At 57.9% G+C, this 18989-nt stretch overlaps 1 protein-coding gene across 5 annotated transcripts in view; it reads left to right on the forward strand.

The window, feature by feature from the left end:
* The window catches only part of RAB3IL1 (RAB3A interacting protein like 1), a 36889-nt gene extending 23487 nt beyond the window's left edge, over positions 1-13402 (forward strand). For 3 of the 5 annotated variants that reach the window (XM_077116008.1, XM_077116005.1, XM_077116009.1), the window contains exons 2-10: positions 2974-3190; positions 3596-3691; positions 3796-3873; positions 4339-4557; positions 6053-6181; positions 6297-6409; positions 8086-8185; positions 11199-11265; positions 12350-13402. In XM_077116008.1, coding sequence (XP_076972123.1) covers positions 2974-3190; positions 3596-3691; positions 3796-3873; positions 4339-4557; positions 6053-6181; positions 6297-6409; positions 8086-8185; positions 11199-11265; positions 12350-12432 — 1102 coding nt within the window. In that variant the 3' untranslated portion in view covers positions 12433-13402. The remainder of the gene's footprint in view (positions 1-2973; positions 3191-3595; positions 3692-3795; positions 3874-4338; positions 4558-6052; positions 6182-6296; positions 6410-8085; positions 8186-11198; positions 11266-12349) is intronic. The other 2 variants (XM_077116006.1, XM_077116007.1) reach the window with 2 other exon arrangements.
* The last annotated feature ends 5587 nt before the right edge of the window (positions 13403-18989 follow it).

The raw sequence follows: 18989 nt of genomic DNA on the forward strand, positions 1-18989 counted from the left end.
GGCCCTCAGGCCGGACAGATGTGAGGGCCCCGGGGTTCCTCCTTCCCCTGAAATGTCTGAGTCAGGAGATCTGGCCTCACACACAGCCCGGAGGTGGGAGGGGGAGAAGGGTCTGAAGGTTCGCATTCCGCCCCACCCCCCCGCCACCCCCCGCCCAAGTCCAGGGTGGTCCCTGCTTCTTCCACTCCTGTCCCTGCTGTCCCCGGGCCCAGGTGTTGGGGAGCTGGTGATTGTGGGGTGCTCCTGCCAGTTCCCACGGCTAGATGGTGGACTTTGCGCTTTCCCAGTGGTGGGAGAGCGAGAGGGGAGGGTGTCAGAGACACTGTCTCAGGCGTCCTTGGGTCAGTGTTTCCTTTGGCTGCAAAATGGGGTCCCATCCCCCCCGCCCCCCAGCTGGGGACTGCTGGGGAGATGGTGGGGGACCGTCCGGCCACACCTCCAGCCTGTGCCCTTGGGACCAGCAGGAGAGCTGGACGCATTCACCGTGGCCAGCAGCCCAGACCACACTGGTGGAAGAAGCTCGGTCCTCATGGGAGGGGCTGGCAGCCCTGTTTGCCTGGGCAGGGGAGGTGGGGGCTGCTTCGGGAGATCCCTGCAGTGGGAAATGCACCAGGGCTGGGGGCTGAAGACCTGAGGTCCTGGGCCACCCCCGGTGCTGTCCCTCTGGGTCCCCAGCCCCCACCCTGGCCTCCCGTTGTGCTCATTCTATGGAAATGGTCACCTGAAGCAGTGGAGGTGGACCCCAGGTCTGTAGGCTTCCGGTGGGGGCATTTCCCCAGGGGCCTGCGGTTTTAGCTCCTGGACCCAGATCCCGGGCAGAGATGGCGAGCATCTTTGCCAAACGTGGCTGCGTATTAAATGCAATACGAACCACACTGTATATGTTAAAAGTGACATCTCGGGCGGTGCCACAGTGGCCCCGTGGCTGAATTCTCGCCTGCCATGCCAGAGACCTGAGTTCGATTCCCGGAACCTGCCCATGCCCCCCCAAAAAAGTAACTTCTCGTTTGAGTCTTATGGCGCCTCCAGCAAGTTTTTAACCTAACCCCACAGGAGAGGAAAGAAGTTCGATGATATTATTTCAGTAACATTCCCAGGGACTCATGTGTCCCCCAGGTAAGAGATTGGCATGGAACCTGGGCTAATCCGACTTTCGGGCCTGTGCTTTTAGCCACAGCTCCCCCAGTTGCAGGCTCTTTCTCCTGGGAAGATGGTTTCCGGGCCTGAGCAGAGGCTGAGAATCCTTTTCTGGCCAGAATTGGCTCTGATTTCCCTGCCACAGCTAAGAGGAGCCTCCGGAGTTCCCCTGGGCCCAGCAGCCCTTGATCCTGAGACAGATGCATGGACTTTACCATTCTGCTCCCCCCCTAAAAAAAACACACCACACCCCCATTCTGCTGTGGCTGGCATGAGGGGCTTCATGGGGCAAAGACCTGGCCACCGATGCCAGCACTGCCCCTGACCCGCTGTGTGTGCTGGGCAAGTCCTTCCCCTCTCTGGCCCTCTGTCTCTTCATCTGTAGAACGGATGCAATACCACAAGTGTTGGCGAGAGTTGTAAATGAGATAATGGGGGCGGAGCACCTGGGGTGCAGTCTGGCATGAGGAGTCCACTAGGGATCGTTGGGGGTCCTGGCATAGCCCTTGAACCTCAGGGATCCCTTACCCACCAGGGTACTTGGAAAACCCTGTCCAGCATACATGCTGTGGATGGAGTGGTGGAGAGGTTTCAATCTTATCCATCAAAACTCTGGGTCCCTGCCAGGCAGAGTCTGGTCTGAGACAGAAGCCAGCCTAGCAGCCACACTTAGAGCCCTGGGCGGGCTAAGCTGGACGGCTGGATAGAGCTGTGCAGAGGTTTAGGAATGGACTCACTGCTGGGGTCCCCTGGGGCCCCAGTCCCTTTATCTTACCAAGGGGCAAACTGAGGCTGGATGGCTGCTTGATGACTGTGATAGGATCCGGGAGATGGGGATGGATGTTTGGGGGGCAGACCCCATCTCCAGCCCTGCCTCTCATCCCGCCCCCTGAATCCCATGACCCCCTTGGCCTTCTCCCTCTTCTCTCCTTTGCGGGCCTCTCTGAACCGCCCTCCCAACACTTCCCCCACTGTTAGCAGCTCAGCACCAGCCCTACCCCCCACCAGCCAAGGCACTCAGAAGCTGCTGGCTCAGGAGCCGCCAGCTTTTGCTGAGTGAGCAAGTCCAGAGGTGCTGTCTTGGCACAAACCACCACTGCTGAGGCCTCCCCCTCTCTCTTCAGGGTCTGCTGCAAAGGAAGGGCAGGAGAAGGGGAGGGAGGGAGAGGAAGGGGAAACGGGAGGCCAGAGGCTGGTGATTCCCAGGGTCTTTACCTTCAGGGAAGGGAGGGTCCTGAGGCCCAGAGAGGGGGATGCTTGGCTGAGGTCACTCTGCAGGCTGATAGGAGAGCAGGAACTGGTCCCCCACAAACTCCAGGGGGCAGGAAATGGGTCTGCTTTGCCTCAGCCATTTGCAGAATCTTCCTACCTCAGCTCTGCCTGCCCTTGGCTGGGTCTGTCCCCTGTGGCTCACCCTGACGGGGGTATAATTTGCACACAATATGCATTAATAATCCCAATGGGGGCCCTTCAAGTAGGGCCACTGGGACTGTCCCTACTTTATACATTAGAGATGGAAATTCCCATTCTCAAGTTTTCTGCATTTACCATGTTTTGCTGGACAAACACAAATGAAGTGTCTGCTATGTGCTGGGAGGGGTGGTTGACAAAGATAAAGGAATCCTCTCCCTGTCCCTAGTAGACCTCATGCTCTGCCGTTCTGCCCCTGTGACCAGCCCACTAATAGCCAGAGGTGTCCCTGCTTTGCAGATGGGGAGACTGAGACCCGGGGGGGGGGGGCGGGGGCGTTGCCCAGGGTTGGTCCCTGGTGCTCAGCTCTCTGGGCCTTGCGACCCCACCCTGGACCTGCTGCTGTCCTCCCGTTTGCCTTTGCAGCCACCTCACAGCTGTCCCCTGGAAGAGCGTGGGCCCCTGCAAAGGCCACGGGGAGTCCCTGAGAGCCCTGGCGGAGCCCTCTGCAGCGGAGCAGGCCCAAGGCGAGGGGGACCCCGCAGCCGCCCAGCTGGACGTGGCCCGCCTGCGCAGCTCCTCCATGGAGATCCGCGAGAAGGGCTCGGAGTTCCTGAAGGAAGAGCTGTACAAGGCCCAGAAGGTGGGGGCTGAGGGCAGGGGCCCGGGTGGGGCTGGGGAGGGGCGGGGTGGGGGCTGGGCTCGCACGGAGGGCCCAGAGATTTGCCGAAAGGAGAGGGCCGAGGCTCTTTCAAGGCCACCTTTTGTGCTGTGCCCGTGGCAAGTGAAGACAAGCAGAGAGCACGTTCCTGTGATTTTTAAATCTGCTCTTAAAAGTCTTGACTTCTTGCAAGACCTGTGCCAAGCGCTAAAGGAGCGGCAGTGTGGTTCTCAATTGCATGCTCTGTGCTAAGTGGGAAATGCATCATAAGCAGCTCAGGGCCCACACGTGCCAGGTCTGGGAGGGGGGGTGCCCTGGGGATCCCCAGTAGGGCTCACAGCTGCCTGCGTCATGCCCACTGTCCGCCCCCCCCCCCCCCCCCCCCAGGAACTGAAACTGAAGGATGAGGAATGCGAGAGACTGTCCAAGGTGCGGGAACAGCTGGAGCAAGAGCTGGAGGAACTGACGGCCAGTCTTTTCGAGGTACGCTCCGGCCGGCCGGTGGGGTGGGCTGGGGGAGGGGGCGTTGGGTTGCCGGCCATCCGTCCACTCCTGGCCACTCACGCAGAGGTTGCCCTTCTTCCCAGGAAGCCCACAAGATGGTTCGAGAAGCCAACATGAAGCAAGCGGCATCAGAAAAGCAGCTGAAGGAAGCACGGGGCAAGGTGAGGCGCCTTTTGGGGACACTGGCCTTCGCTTCCCAGTTGGACCCTCACCGCGGCCCAGTGGGGTTGGCAGGGATGGGTAAACTGAGGCCCTGAGAGGTGTCTGAGATCACACGGCAGAAACGCAGCAGCTGGGATGGGAGCCCGCGTGGACCAGGAGGATCCTAAGAGCACCCTAATTTCTTCTCCCTACCCCCCAACCCACCCCACCCCCCAACAAAGTAGGCTCCCCAACCTGGGGAGGTAGCTTCCCTGTGCCTGCTTGCTTGCCTGGCTGTAAGATGTGAGAACTGGGCTCTCAGACAGGCAGCTCACAGCAGAGTAACCTTGGGTAGGTCATGCCTCCTCTCCAAGCCTCAGTTTCCCTATCTGTAAAATGGGTGATGGGTGGACGTACGTGCCGGGCACTGCTGGGGGCGGCCCGCGGGTGGCGGTGGTCACCCTGAGCCACCCCGTTCCGGTCAGATCGACATGCTACAGGCAGAGGTGACAGCCTTGAAGACACTTGTCATCACGTCCACCCCAGCCTCCCCCAACCGCGAGCTCCACCCACAGCTGCTGAGCCCCACCAAGGCCGTGCCACGCAAGGGCCATTCCCGCCATAAGAGCACCAGCAGCGTCCTCTGTCCGGTGGTGTGCCCGGCCGCGGGACACCCCCTCGCCCCGGACAAGGAGGGCAAGGAGGTGAGGGGCGGCCGGCAGGCGGTGGGCACGGACCCGGAGAGAATGGTCTCTGGATTTCTGAGTCCTGCAGGCCAGGCAGGTCCTTTCCTTAAGCCACCGGTGATAGCCTCTGGGGGGTGGGCCATCTGGGGGCTCTGACCACCACCTCCACCCCACCCCCACCCCCCTTGCTGCTCTCTGCTACCTGGTGTGATTGTACCTGAGGTCTGCCTTGGGGTTTCTGCAGAGATACCCTCCCCCGGCCACAGCCCTGAGAACCTGGCCACTTCGTGACACTCTACACGATGGTCCTGGGCGCCCTCTGGTGGTGGCCCAGTGACCTGCATGGTCTGAGCGGCGGAGATGGGGGTGACCCTCCCCCTGGGGTCCACCCGTGGGAACCAACCAGTTGTGATGCAGAGAGCTCAGCTCAGGGCCGACCCTGGGGAACACTCAATGAGGGTCGCAGTGGGATTCAGGCGCCGAGGGGCTCTGACACCAAGCCCCCCCCACCCAGGGCTTCCGGGGAGCCTGCCCCTCCTCCATTTGAGGCAGGGTCTAACCCCCCTACCCCAGACCTCAGAATCCTGCAAGAGAAGCCACTTCACTCTCCTTCTCGCCGCCCACCGGACACTAACATCTCCTTCCTCCTGTCTGTCTCTGTGCATCTACCTGTCTGTCTGCCCCCCACCCCCGCCGGCCCCGGCCCGCCCAGCCCGGGCTGGCCCCTCTCCTGTCCCTGCTCCTCTGTGTGATTCCCAGCAGGGCGGTTCACCTCACCTACGAGCCGGCCTGGCAGCTCCCGCCCGCGGCCCCCACCTCTACTACCTCTCTCTCCTTTTCCCGACAGGTAATGGCTCCCAGGAGGGGCCACCCCTGGCCCGCCCCAGCCTCACTCACTCTGCATGCGCCCTGGGGCGGGCTGGCGAGTCGCCTCCCTGGAGCCTGGTAGTCTCCTTCCATCTGTGCACATGTGCCCATGTTAGCCGCGTGTATCTGCATGTACCTGTGTGTACCTGCGCGTACCTGCATGTACCTGTGCATACCTGCGCGTACCTACGCGTACCTGTGGGTTTAGTCTTTGACATCTCCTTCTCCAGGAGGCAGAAGGGATCTTCTGGGCTCTGTTCCCAGCCCCGACTGCCACCTGCCACGTGCCCTCCACCCTGGCATGTCTGCAAACGTCTCCACCTCCATACACTTGTCTCTCCCTCACCTTTAGAGTTAAGATAAGAAACCGGTCCCAGTTATCCTATAGTGCCAAAAAATTAAAATACGCCTGGAAAGGAAACTTTTGGTTCCCAGTCCTTTGGTGCAAGGGGGACAAAGGGCGGCAACCTTATGGGGAATCCGCCCGGCTGCCCCAGAGTGGGGGCGGGGGCGCAGAACTGCTGGCATGCTGGGGGGTGGGGGGGCTGTTGTGCCCTTCCCTGCCCCCCCCTACCCCCCAACTCCTCGGGCTCAGCCTCCCTTTGCAGCCCCAGGCCTTGGCACCCTGACCCCCTCCTCCCCGCAGGTGGACACAACCCTCTTTGCAGAGTTCCAAGCTTGGAGGGAGTCGCCCTCCCTGGACAAGACCTGCCCGTTCCTAGAGAGGGTGTACCGGGAGGACGTGGGTCCCTGCCTGGACTTCACAATGCAGGAGGTGAGGCGGGGGCAGAGGACAGCAGCCCCCGGGGGGGGAGGTGGGACAGCCCCACCTCCAGTGTGGCCCAGCCCCTCACCTCCCAGCCCTGCCACCGCCCCCCCGGTTCACGCAGCTCTCGGCGCTGGTGCGGGCGGCTGTGGAGGACAACACTCTCACCATTGAGCCAGTGGCTTCACAGACGCTGCCTGCCGTGAAGATGGCCACAGTTGAGTGCAGCAGCGCCAAGTAAGCTGAGCTTCCTCCATCCCCCCCCACCCATCGGGAAAGCCCGGCCTGGTCTCGGAGGATGGAATCTCGGGCCAGGCCTCCTCCTGAGTCTTAGTATGGGACCCGAGGGTGGGCTGTGGCCTCCAGGTCTGGCCAGGGCCCAGGAGAGGGCACAGCTGCTGGCACACGTGGGGCAAGGGGAGGCGTCTTTGGGATAGGGACAACTAAGCTCTCCAGGGGCTCTGGGCTCTCCCTCTTCCTGACTGGCCTGGCACACTCCCCCCCTCTCCCATGGTGGGGGTTCTGGGCCCCAAGTGGCAGGTGACATCCATGCTGGCTCAGCTTCCTAATAGATCCCCTAACGTACAGCCCTGACATTTTGTTCTTCCAACTCCTCGACTGGCACTGAGCAAAGTGGCCAGGGCAGCAGTCAGGGAGAATTCCCCTTGGCAGCCCCCGCTCTGGCCCGGGGAGAGCTGACACCGCGGTGAGAACCTCGTCATGGAGGGAATGTTTGTGCCGGGTTTTGAAGAGTGAAGAGGAGTTTGCCATGTAGGCAAGGGCATTTCAGGCAGAGAGAACCAAAGGAGGGAAGGTTTGAGAAGCTGGAGAAGTAAAGGAAACCCCACTGGGTCCATGGCAGGGAGTGGGGGGTGGCAAAAGAAAAAACACCCCACCTCAGATGAGGTCTGGGCTTTAACCCGCTAGGGTAGCATTTCAGAAATCATTGATAAGATGCTCCCTGAAAACAGGGCTCCCAGGTCACATCAGGGAGTACCATAATGCACTTGGAGGCAATAAAGGCTCTGATAAGTCCTGCAGCAAAAAGCCAATTTAACCTTATTTTACTTGGGATACTCCATAATTACTTCCTGCAGAGAAATATGAGGGACTAGATATGGGTTTTTGGAGGACGCCCAGCTGTATGTGGAAAGATGGGGTGAGACTGGAGAGAGAGGGCCCGGTTGGGAGGAGCTGAGGGGGTCCGGGCGAAGGCGTGTGCTGGCATGACCAGGACTGAGGGCTCCATACCCGAGGGAAGATTGACGAGGAGAGAGCAGATGGTGCACTGGTGCCATTTCTGGAGGCAGGATCCTGTGCGTCCTCTGGAGGGATTGCAAGTGGGGGCCAGATGGTCACATGGCAGGTAAAGGTGGCAGTTGAGACGCAGCAAGTGGGTAGCTTGAGGTGCTGAGTGAGAGTGCGAGGGCTAGGGTGGAGGAGAGACATAGGATGGGGCCCTTAGGGTGTGGTCAGCTGAGAACCAGGGAGGGGCTAATAGGGGCGCATGGACACCGGGTAGACAGGGCAGGTGAGTGCCCTCGTGTTAGGGAGAGGCAGGCAGACCTCAGTTCCTGCTCGGAAAAGCAGAGGTGTGACTGAGTCTGAAGCCCCCAGTAAAGGGGAGGGAAGGGGACCATTTGGGGGGGGCTGCAGAGGGTGGGGCTTGGTACACCTGGCCTGAGGTCACACTCTCCTGCCCAACAGCAATGAGGGGAGAAACGGTCTAGCCCGGGAGTTGAGTGGCTTTGGCCTCCCTCCTTGGCCTGGCCCTGGGCTTCCTCGGAAACTGGGTGGGGAAGGGCTGCCGGGTCCCAGCCCCAGGTCTGTTTGTCTGTCCTCCCTCTGTGCATCCTCCCTGCCTGAGCTGGGGGGGCAAGGCCCCCTGACCTCCTCTCCTTCGCCCCTGCCAGCACGTGTGCCCTGAGTGGGCTGGCCCGGGCCTGCCGCCACCGCATCCGGCTGGGAGACTCTGAGAGCCACTACTACATCTCGCCGTCCTCCCGGGCCAGGGTGAGTCATCCTCCAGGCCCACCTGAGCTGGGCCCCTGGGGCTCACGCCTGGGAGCCCAACCAGGACCACACCTTGATCTCCAGAGCAGGGCTCAGGCTCAGAGAGGTACAGACACTGACACGGGCCACACAGCCAAGCTGGCTGTGTCCGTTTCCCGGTGCTACGTAACAAATCACCATATACTCAGGGGCTTAAAATGACACCCAGTTTTTATGTCACACTTACCCTGAGTCGAGAGTCTGGACACACCTCAGCTGGATCCTCTGGCCAGTGCCTCATAAGGCTGCAATGAAGGTATCACCTGGCCTGGCCTCCCATCTGGAACTCAGGGTCCTCTCTCAGCCTCCTGCCATTGTTGGCAGAATTCAGTTCCTTGCAGTTGTAGGACTGAGGTTCCCACTTCCTTGCCGCCTGTTGATCAGGGGCTACTCTCAGAATGTAGAGGCAGCCCCTGTATAACCTGGAGCCTTCCTCAAAGCCATCCTGTCTGCTATGTCACAGTCTTATTACACAACAAAACGTAATCACAGAAGTGGCATTGGATCCTAACAGGGGAGTGGCACCTAGGCTCGGTTAAAGCTCAGAGCTCCCGACTCCTGGCTGGAGCTCCTCCCAGCTTCCACCCTCACCTGCCATGTGATCTAGGATGGCTCCTCCCTCCTTGAGGAGCCATCTCCTGCCTTCAGACCTCCAGAAGGCTTCTCACAGGGGACACAGGGCATGGGTGGAGAAAGGGGCCCGATGGCTGGGCAGCGGGTGGTACAGAGAGGACAGTGGCTGAAGCAGGACCACTGTGGTTAGGGTTGGGCTGGCCCTTGACAGGGTCCCTCAGGCCACTGGTCCCCATTGCCCCTTCCCAGCCCCAACCCAGGGCTCAACAGAAAGACCAAGGCAAGGCATTCCCATGCCTGGAAAAATTACATGTAGCACTTTATTTTTTTCCCAGGCCTGTATGCCTGGCTGTGCTGGGCAGAGCTGGGGATGAGAGATAAGAAGGATCTGAAGATTTAGGATGAGATCCCCACCCTGAGAAAGAAGCTGAGGGTGTGAAGTCAACAGGGCACAGTGTTCTGTCCTTGGAGCTGGAACTCCCTGCTCCTCTCTGCTCTGGAGCCTCCAGTGGGTCCCCTGCTGTCCCCTGGAGAGAGCCCAGACTACACGCTAGCCTGGCACATGAGCTTCTCCCATCCCAGCCTCTGTACCCCCACCCTCGTTGCAGCCTCTCCTCTGTCCACCCCCATCCCGCATCCTTCAGGAGGTACCCTGTGTTCTGGCCTCACTAGGTTAGCCCTGTGACCTCACCTGTCCCCTGTGCTACCTGCCCACTCCCTTTGCCAGGGACACCAAGCCCCTGCACCCATCTGTCCTCCTGGCCAGTTCCCCTGTGTGTTTGAGGTCCCAGCAGGAGTACTGTCTCCACTCTGCATGTGTCCCCCACCTTGACCCTCCTGCCACAGGGTGCTGGGCATTCCATACAGGCTGTGGGCACACCCCCCTTCCACCTTCTCTTTGGTTGGGATCCCTAGAAGTAGAGTCAAGGCAGAACCTTTGTGCAACTCTCAGAAGGGGAGTGAGGGAAGCAGGACGGGGCAGGGGATAAGCCAGGCAAGGAGCCCTAGGGGCTCAGGAGCACAGAGGGGGCTCTACCTGAGGCCAGCGCCCTGCAATTTTTTTTTTTTTTTTTTGCACGGGCAGGCACCGGGAATTGAACCCGGATCTCCTGCATGGCAGGGAGAACTCTGCCTGCTGAGCCACCGTGGCCCGCCCATGGGCCCCACCTTTTATACCTCTATCCCAATTGGTCTGTGCCTGAGGTCTGCAGGGGAGCCAACAGCAGCCAATAGTTGGGAGATGGGGCCGCAGCCTGGGTTCCAACAGTGCCTTTCCCACAGTCGGAGGGTGTTGGTGGCAGGGTCCAGGTCTGGGCCAGCTCCAAGTCCCCAGGGTGAGTGGCTTCCAATCTCCCTTGCCTTTCCCAGCAGTACAAATGGTGCCAGAACAGGCAGCCCACCAGGATGTGTGGCGGACTTGCCATATGCCCATGCACGGGTTCCATCTCCCTGCTCGGCCGCCACCTGGCTCTCTGACTTCTGCAGTCCTTGTTGGGTGGCTTCTAACTTCATCCTCTTTTTTTTTTTTCCAATTAAAAAAAATATTTTTACTGCTAAATCTTCACACACATACATTCCGTACATGGTGTTCCATCAGTGGCTCACAATATCATCACATAGTTGTGTATTCATCACCATGATCATTTTTTAGAACATTTGCATCACTCCAGAAAAAGAAATAACTCATGGATCCCATACCCCTTACCCCTCCCTTTCATTAACCGCTATTTCCATCTACCTAATTTATTTTACTCTTTGTCCCCCTTATTATTTATTTATTCTTTATCCATATATATATTTTTTACTCATCTGCCCATACCCTGGATAAAAGGAGCATCAGACACAAGGTTTTCACAATCACACAGTCACATTGTAAAAGCTATATAGCTGTACGGTTGTCTTCCAAGAATGAAGGCGGCTGGAACACAGCTCAACAGTTTCAGGTACTTCCCTCCAGCCACTCCAATGCACCATAAAGTAAAAAGGGATCGCTATGTAATGCGTAAGAATAACCTCCAGGATAACCTCTTGACTCGGAAATCTCTCAGCCACTGAGGATTTATTTTTTTCTCATTTCTCTCTTCCCCATTTTGGTATAAGGCTTTCGACTTCATTCTTACAGCCGCGCCCTTCCGCCCCCTCCACGTATAAAATGGGATAAGCGCGTCTGCCTCGTTTGATCCGCAGGTTTGATTAGATGTTGTTGGAAGACTAACCACAGCGCTAGCACGAATTAAAATCTGAAGCCCAGCCCTGTCTGACTCGGGACCGTTTTCTGGTTCTGGTGGGAACGCGGGGCCACCAGCTCTGGCTTCAGATTTCCCCCTGGCTTGTTGGGGAGCCCCGGGTTTGGGGGGAGGGGAGGGGCTGGCTGCTCACCCCCGCCCCCTTGTGCCCACAGATCACAGCGGTCTGCAACTTCTTCACCTATATCCGCTACATCCAGCAAGGCCTGGTGCGGCAGGACGGTGAGCGCCCCCTGGGGGCGAGCGGGGGGCACGGCGCCCGGGCGAGGGCGGGGCGGGGCCGGCAGGCGCAGGCGGGCCCGCGGGCCCCGTCCCACGCGAGAACACCCCCCCCACCCCGCCCCCCTGGGGCTCCTCTGCGAGGGCGGTGGCTGTGGGTTAAATACAGGGCTCGTGAACCCCCTGGGTGCCGAGGCCTTTGGGGAGATGAGCTGTGGAAGGAGCCGCCCGAGCCCTGCCTCTTCCAGGAAGCTCTCCAGAGAAGCCGGCTGTGCCCCGCTCGGGGGTTCCAGGGTGGAGCTGCCCTTTCTCCTGCCCAGAACTCCGCCAGCCCCGGGGCCTGTAGGGACAGCTCCCCTGAAGTAGCTGAGAAGGGCCCTTTCTCCCGCGAGGTGTGGCTGCCTCCTGGTCACCCAGAACCCAGGCCCACCCCTGCCTCCAGGCCTTTGCTGCTTCTAGCCAGCAGGGGTCCGCCGCCCTCCCCAGCCCCTCCCCCTTCATTTCTTTGGCTCTTCTCCCAAGCCAGCCGGTTTGGAATCTGAGCCTTTGCAGAGGGAGCAGCTCCTCCCAAACTTGGTCATCGATGTGCCGTCCCCACCCCCCCACCCCAGCCCAAGGCCAAGGCCAAGGGCAATGCACAGAGTATTTATTCCCTCCAGGCCAGGGGCTGGGCCCGGAGGGGGTTGCCTCCTCTCAGGCACACAGACTGATGCTGTGGCCCGACACCCCTGGAGAAAGAGAGTGGAAAGCATTTGTAAGCTGTGGCTTGTGTGCAGTTCCCAGGTTAGGGGTCATCTCCGATGAGCGCAGGGCAGTCAGTGTGTGCATGTCATTTCTGTCACTAGTGTGGTATGGAGCCCTATACGTGCCCTCAGTGGTTTCCAAGGCGTGCTCACCACCCAGCCCTCATCTCATCCGCTCCCCAACAGGCCCGGTAGCCCCATTTGCAGATGAGGGCCTGGAGTGCCTGGGAGGTCCAGCCATTTCCTGGGGGACTGGGAAAGCCAACGCAGAGCTGGCTGTCCTGCTCAAGTCAGGGCCGTCTGCCCGGGCTGTCACTGAGCTGTCACCCTCTCTCTGCCCGCAGCGGAGCCAATGTTCTGGGAGGTCACCAGACTACGGAAGGAAATGTCCCTGGCCAAGCTTGGCTTCTTCCCCCAGGAGGCCTAGAGGACAGAGGCTGGGCCTGGAAGGGGGGGTCTCTGGGTTGGAGCATACACCTGCCCCAGGATGGACAGACAGACCAGGAGACAGGGTCCTGGCGCCAGCCCTGAGCCAGAAGACAAACACCTGCACCAGCAGTGACAAACGACCCAGCCCCGGGGGCGGGGGCAGCACCGAGCCAGCACCAGACATCCATCTCAGGGCAGATGGAGAGACAGACAGGACTGGACCTCACGGGGTGACTCTGCAACTACCAGGAGACTTTCAGGAAAGCACCAAAGACCAAGGAGCTCACTGCCATGCTTAGGGAGCCCAGCCCTCTGGAGGGGGTACCTGGCAGAAGCTGCCACCTGCAGGTGCCTTGTCACCGCCATGTCCTCAGAAAGGGAGCTGTCCCGAGGTGGCCGGATCTCCGGGGTATACACCCCCGTTCCCAAGCCCCGGGCCACCAGCACCCCTTGTGGCCTTTTCTTATCCCATTCTCAGACGGCCTCCCCATTGGATGCCCCAGTGGCCCCAACGGGCCTGAGAACTCAAGGACAGCAGGACTTGGGAGGGGCTGGCAGGGCCTCCACGGCTCCCTCCCACTTCAGCCCAGACAATGGTTGAAAGCGGCCCCCCAGGGGTCCCTAAGATGAGTCAAGCCCCCTCCCCCTGTGGCCTGCCTCCCCCAGTCTCGGCCCTGTCCCCTCACCATCCCCCTGAGGACTGGGGCACTTTTCTCCCAAAGCGAGACCCCCTCCCCCTGCCTGTCCTCAACTGGGGGGGACACTTAGACAAGGAGGGCTGAGGTCACCAAGCCCTGCAGCAGGGGCCCCCGGGGGGGGCAGGACCTGGGCCCCTCCGCTCCACTCCCCCTTGCAGCGCACTCGGGCCCGGGGCTTCAGGGCTCCAGCCTGCCGCATCCCTCACCACGTCCGGATTTCCTCCTTTTAATGGAATGTAACACGATTTCTATTTAATAAAGGAAGGCTTTGTTGGTAGATACTGGGCTGCTACGCGCCTCCCTGCTCCTGCTCCCTGGGGTCCAGGCCAGAGCTTGGGGATCTGCAGGGATGAAATCAAATCCTTTCCTTGCCCACCCTCGTGCTTGGGATTAAACCCAAATCCCAAAAGCCTTCCTTGCCCCGCCCCTGCCCGGCCCCTGCCACTGACTCGCTGTAGTCCCTGGGGTTTCGGGGGGCAAGCCCAGCCACCTTTTCCCAGCGTGGATGTGCTGGGTTTTCCAGCCCCAGTCCTAGATAGGTCCTTTATTTTTATTATTTATGTTGGGGTGTACATGGTCCAGGAATCGAACTTGGGTCTCCTGCATGGAAGGCAAGCATTCTACCACCGAACCATCCGTGCACCCCCAGGAAGTGTTCTTAGCAGGGGGGCAGTGCAGTGGCCAGGCTGGGGCTGGGGAGATTTCTAGTGGTGCCCTGACCCTCCCCAGCTGTGCAGGTGTGGGTCCAGGCCGGTGGGAGCCCCTTCCTGGGGAGCACGGCAGCTTCTGGGCAGGCGCTACCTCAGGGGGTGGTCCCCATTGGCCTAAGGCCTGGGGTCCGTCACCTGGTAAGTCAGGCAGCTGTGGGCTGCCTGGGGCTTTTAACAAGGTCCTTCGCCCTGTTACCCCCTCCCACCTGTAACCTTTTCCCAAGAGGTCTCTCCCCTCTCCCAGAGCCACCCTCCAAAGCCTCGGGCCAGACTGCCCTTCCCCTCCTCCTTTCCCATCTCCCCCTCCTCACCTCTCCCCCTCTAACATCCCCTCCCTGCTCCACCTGTGACTTGCATCCCCTCCCAAGCTCCCCAAGCCTCCCTGAAGGTCACTGGCCAGGTCTGTGTGCTCCACAGTGACCCTGGTGCTGGGGAGATCTAGCGCTTGAGCTTAGAATAGCAAAAGGGGGCGGGGGAAGGAGACTGGTCATAATAAAAAAATAAGTAACATATCCGTGGTGTCAGAAGGAGGTATGCAAGGAAGACATGGGGGGCAGGGGGCAGGGAAGGGTGCACACAACCACACCTCGCATCACACCTCACTGCCCTCGTGTCACCTCACCGTCCTTGTGCGTCACACCTCACCATCCGCATGTGTCACACCAGCCTCGTGTGACCGCCTCTCTCTGTCCTACTCTGTGTTAATCCTGCATGCTGGTGGCCTTGGAAGGGTGAAGGTCTGGGCCCTGGAGCCACCCTCCCTGCCCCAGCTTCTGTGCTGTGCTCCAGTCTTGCCCAGTTCCATGGAGATCCCAGGGGACACTTTGGAGAGCTGGTAGGTGCAGGGCCCCACGCCCCAGACTTACTCTGCCTGTGGTCAGGCCCTCGGCGGGGCCGTCACCAAACAGGCAAATAATGGGATACGGTGGGGGGTAGGGAGGCGTGTGTGGGAGGTACGAAAGGACACACACACACACGCCCTGGCCTCAGGATCCCCCCAGACCTGTCACCATATGGCTGGGCACTTGCCATATGCCCAGACATGACTGACTCCAAGCCCCTGAAATGAACTAATTCGCACAGTCCCTTTGAACTATCATCCTTATTTTGCAGACGAATAGTCTGGGGTCACAGTGGGGAAACGGTGGCCCCAAGATGGGAACGAATGAGCTCAGATCTAGTGACCACAAGCTTAAACCAACCTCCCAGACTCCTTAATCACCTACAACATGCCTGGTGCTAAATCTGGCCCTTACATGGTTTTTTTTTTTTTTTTTTCACATGGGGAGGCACCGGGACTTGAACCCAGGTCTCCGGCATGGCAGGCAAGAATTCTGCCTGCTGACTCACCGTGGCCCGCCCCCTTCTCTCTTTTTGAGAGTAGTGGAAATGGATGCTCAGGCAGTGGCCAAGCTGGAATTTGAATCCAGGTCTGTTTCCCACATCCTTTACCCCTACTGTAGCTGCCCCAGCCCTGCTCCATTAGCTCTCCGGAAGAGCTCTGGGCTTTGGTTGCTGGGCTTGGGTGGGGAGGGTTAGCTGATGTCACCCACACTGGAGTTATTCCTCTTAAGTGAATTGTCTAGATACCCCTCTCGAGCTAAGTGCTGCGTGGGAACTATTTCAATTCTCCTCGGCCATCTCTTACAAGTCAGCCCTCTTGCCTCTGACCTCTGAAGGAGGGGACATGGAACACAAACCTTATACGTACCTCATGGAGGGATTTGCTTCTACTATGTCACACTTTACAATCTGACAAGCCCGCCCTGCTTGGTATCTGTCCAGGGCAGTATCTGAGCCAAGTCACTGCTCTCTGAGCCTCCGTTCTCTCATCTGTGAATGGGACAATTGAGTTAAACGGCCTCCGCAGTCCCTTTTACTCTCGCATTCTGAGCTCGTCATGCCATCGTGGTGACACCTTCAAGAATGGGAATTTTGTGACCAGTAGGATGGTGGTCCGTACCCTAAATGGCCCAACTAGCTCTTGCACAGTGTCATGCTGTTTCCCCAGACCTCTCCCTTCTCAGGAGGGTTGTGGTGTGGTCAGCTCTAACCCAATGCCAAATCCTACAGCTCTGGCTGGAGGTGGCTTTGCATGTCTGCAGGGGACTCAGGTCTGGACTTTGGGTGGAGCTTTTTCTCAAATTTGCCCAGTGGACAAGACCTACAGACCCGATGGCTGTAGTCCAAGCTCCAGCTTGTCTAAGCCTTGCTGGCACTGTACCCCAGGACAGGAGCTGGCGGTTCCATGAAGGGTGGAGATTTCAGTGCAGCCAAAAAGAGGCCTGTGTGGCAGCTTGTGGCAAGGAGAAGATGGGCCTGGAGTGAGTTCAGCAGGGAGTGGGGCAGGGCGCTTCAAGAGAAGTCAAGCTCCACCCCAGACCCCAAACGCTGCAGCTGGACAGACCTTCCCTTGCCTTTTGGCCAGTCCATTCCCGCTGCCCACACCCCCAAACCCAACACCCTGGCAGTTTCCCCATGACAGCTCGGGAATGTTCATCGGTGGCTCTCCTTTTCCAGGTGGTCTGAGGGACCTCAGCTGCCTTGACTTGGGGCCTTGGGGACAGTGGGATCCCAGACTCTTCCAGGCTCCCTGACTCCCTAACTCCCTAAAAGTTGCAAGAACCATACAGACAGGTAAAGTGGAGTCCCCCTCCCCACCATCAGGCTGGCTGAGAAATACTGTGGGGAGCTCTTCATTCTGACTTTTGGGAGACTCAGGCTTCCCTGGAATATGCCCCAGGAGAGGACCCCCCATCAGGGCTCCATCCTGCTGGGGTGAAGTGGCGGGAGGGTGTGGCATGGCCCGGGATTGTCCTGGCTTCACCTCCTGGGAGACCCTATTCAGGCCATCAGCTTCATCATCTCCCACTCCCTCACTCCTGGCCACCTCTGTCTGTCTCCCCTCAGACACGTGAACACACACGCAGGACAGGCCAGCTCCCAGGGTTCCAAGCCCACGGGCCCAGGGAAAGAGCTTCTAGAAAGCCTCTGGGCTGAGCAGCCTCTGACCACTGAAGGCTGCTGAAAATGGGAGAAGACCAAGTGTTCTGGTTTGTAAGCTGTCTGAATGCAATATACCTGAAATGGGATGGCTTTTAAACACGGGAATGTATTAAGTTACAAATTTTCAGTTCGAAGGCCATGAACATGATCAAACTAAGGTATCCAGGGAAAGACACCTTAATTTAAGAAGGACCAATTTAAGAAGACACCAATTTAAGAAGGACCTCTTTTCAGCTAGGAAGGCACATGGGGACGTCTGCTTTATTCTCTCCCGGCTCCTTGTTTCATGAAGCTCTCCTGGGGACGTTTTCTTCTTCCTCTCCAAAGGTCTCTGGCTGTGTGGTGTGGGCTCTGTTGGCTCTAAAGCTTTTGCCAAATGGTTCCCTCTTAAAGGGCTCCAGGAAGCAACCCCACCTTGAATGGGTTGAGACGCATCTCCATGGAAACCATCTAATCAAAAGTTAACCACTCGCAATCGGGTGGGTCACATCTCTATGGAAATAATCAAAAAGCTCCCACCCAGCAACACTGAATGAGGATTAAAGAACTTGGCTTTTCTGGGGGTACACAAGAGATTCAAACCGACAGAGCAACAGACTAGATTTTTCCCCAGGGAGCACATTTCTACCAAGGAGCTACCTTATCCATCCCTGTGCCCAGGCGTGAAGGTAGGTGGTGGGGGATAGGAGGCCAGGAGCTGCAGACACCCCGGGCCGCTCTCCTCTCCCAAAACACACAGGCACAGAAAGAAGGGGACGAGCCCAAGGGCAGAAACTGGGGCGCAGAGGGTGCTGGTTGTCCTGGCAACCGAATGCGCGAGGTGGGGGGGGGGGGACTCCCTTTAGGGAGAACTGCGACCCTTCTGGGATCCCCCTTTCTGTGGGCCCTGACCCTCCCCTCGTATAAATATGCTACCACGATCACCTAGAGAAGAGTGTTAGACCAAGACAAAAAATTAGTACATCAGAGAAATAGCCTTTGGAGTCTCAAAACGTAGCCCTCCGCCCAGCGACTCGGTACCAGCTGGAACTTGTTAGAAATGCAAAATCTTGGGCTCTAACCCGGACTTACAGAATCAGGTGCTTGCTCTAGGGGTGGGGCCAAGCAATCCGGGTTTTCACAAGGCTTGCTCAAGTTTGACAATCACCACTCTATGATAGTAAACTGAGATAATAACCTGAGTCTGATGTCATTCCTAGGTGGCTACGCATGCCTCACTTTTAGGAAGCGGCACCTTTTTTTTTTTTTAATGCAATTTTGTTGAGATACAGTTTTTGCACGCCGTATGATCCCTCCAAAGTATACAATCAGTGGCACACGGTATCATCATATAGTTGTGCATTCATCACCGCAGTCAATTTGAGAACACTTTCATTACCCCCAAATAAACAAATAAATAAAAATGCAAAAACCCAAAACAACACATACCCCTTCTATCCACGCTTTGCTGATTTGAAACTGTTCTGCACCCCAGAAAAGAATATGCTCTTTTGATCCATTCTTGTGGGTGCAGACCCATTGTGGGCGGGACCTTTTCATCAGGTTGTTTCCATGGAGATGTGGCCCATCCAATTCGAGGTGGTCTTAATCCTTTACTGGAGTCCTTTATGAGAGGACACAGAGAGCTCAGAACCAGAGATGTTTGGAGATGGAGAGAGGAAAACACCCCAGGAGATGCTAAGAGAGAAAGAAACACCCAGAGACATTCTGGAGACAGCTACTGAAACCAGAAGCCAGGAGCAAAGGACCAGCAGATGTCACCATGTGACTTCCTACGTGACAAGGAACCCCAGATACCACTGGCCTTTCTTCAGTGAAAGTTATCCTCTTGTTGATGCCTTAGTTTGGATATTTTTATGGCCTTAGAACTGTAAATTTGTAACCTAATAAATGTCCATTGAAAAAGCCGACCCATTTCTAATATATTATATTCCAGCAGCTTTAGTATACCAAAACACCCCCTTACTATTATTATTATTATTATTGATCTTTATTTTATAACTCATCTATCCCTGGGAGTCATGTCCCACATTGCAAGGGAGACACACCCCTGGGAGTCAGGTCCTCATCTATTGGCTAAAGAGAGTGTCAATCACAAGATTTTACAATTACACAGTCACACGATAAAAGCTATATATCAT

Source organism: Tamandua tetradactyla, chromosome 9 (genome assembly GCF_023851605.1).
Source record: "Tamandua tetradactyla isolate mTamTet1 chromosome 9, mTamTet1.pri, whole genome shotgun sequence".
NCBI classification, from domain to species: Eukaryota; Metazoa; Chordata; class Mammalia; order Pilosa; family Myrmecophagidae; genus Tamandua; species Tamandua tetradactyla.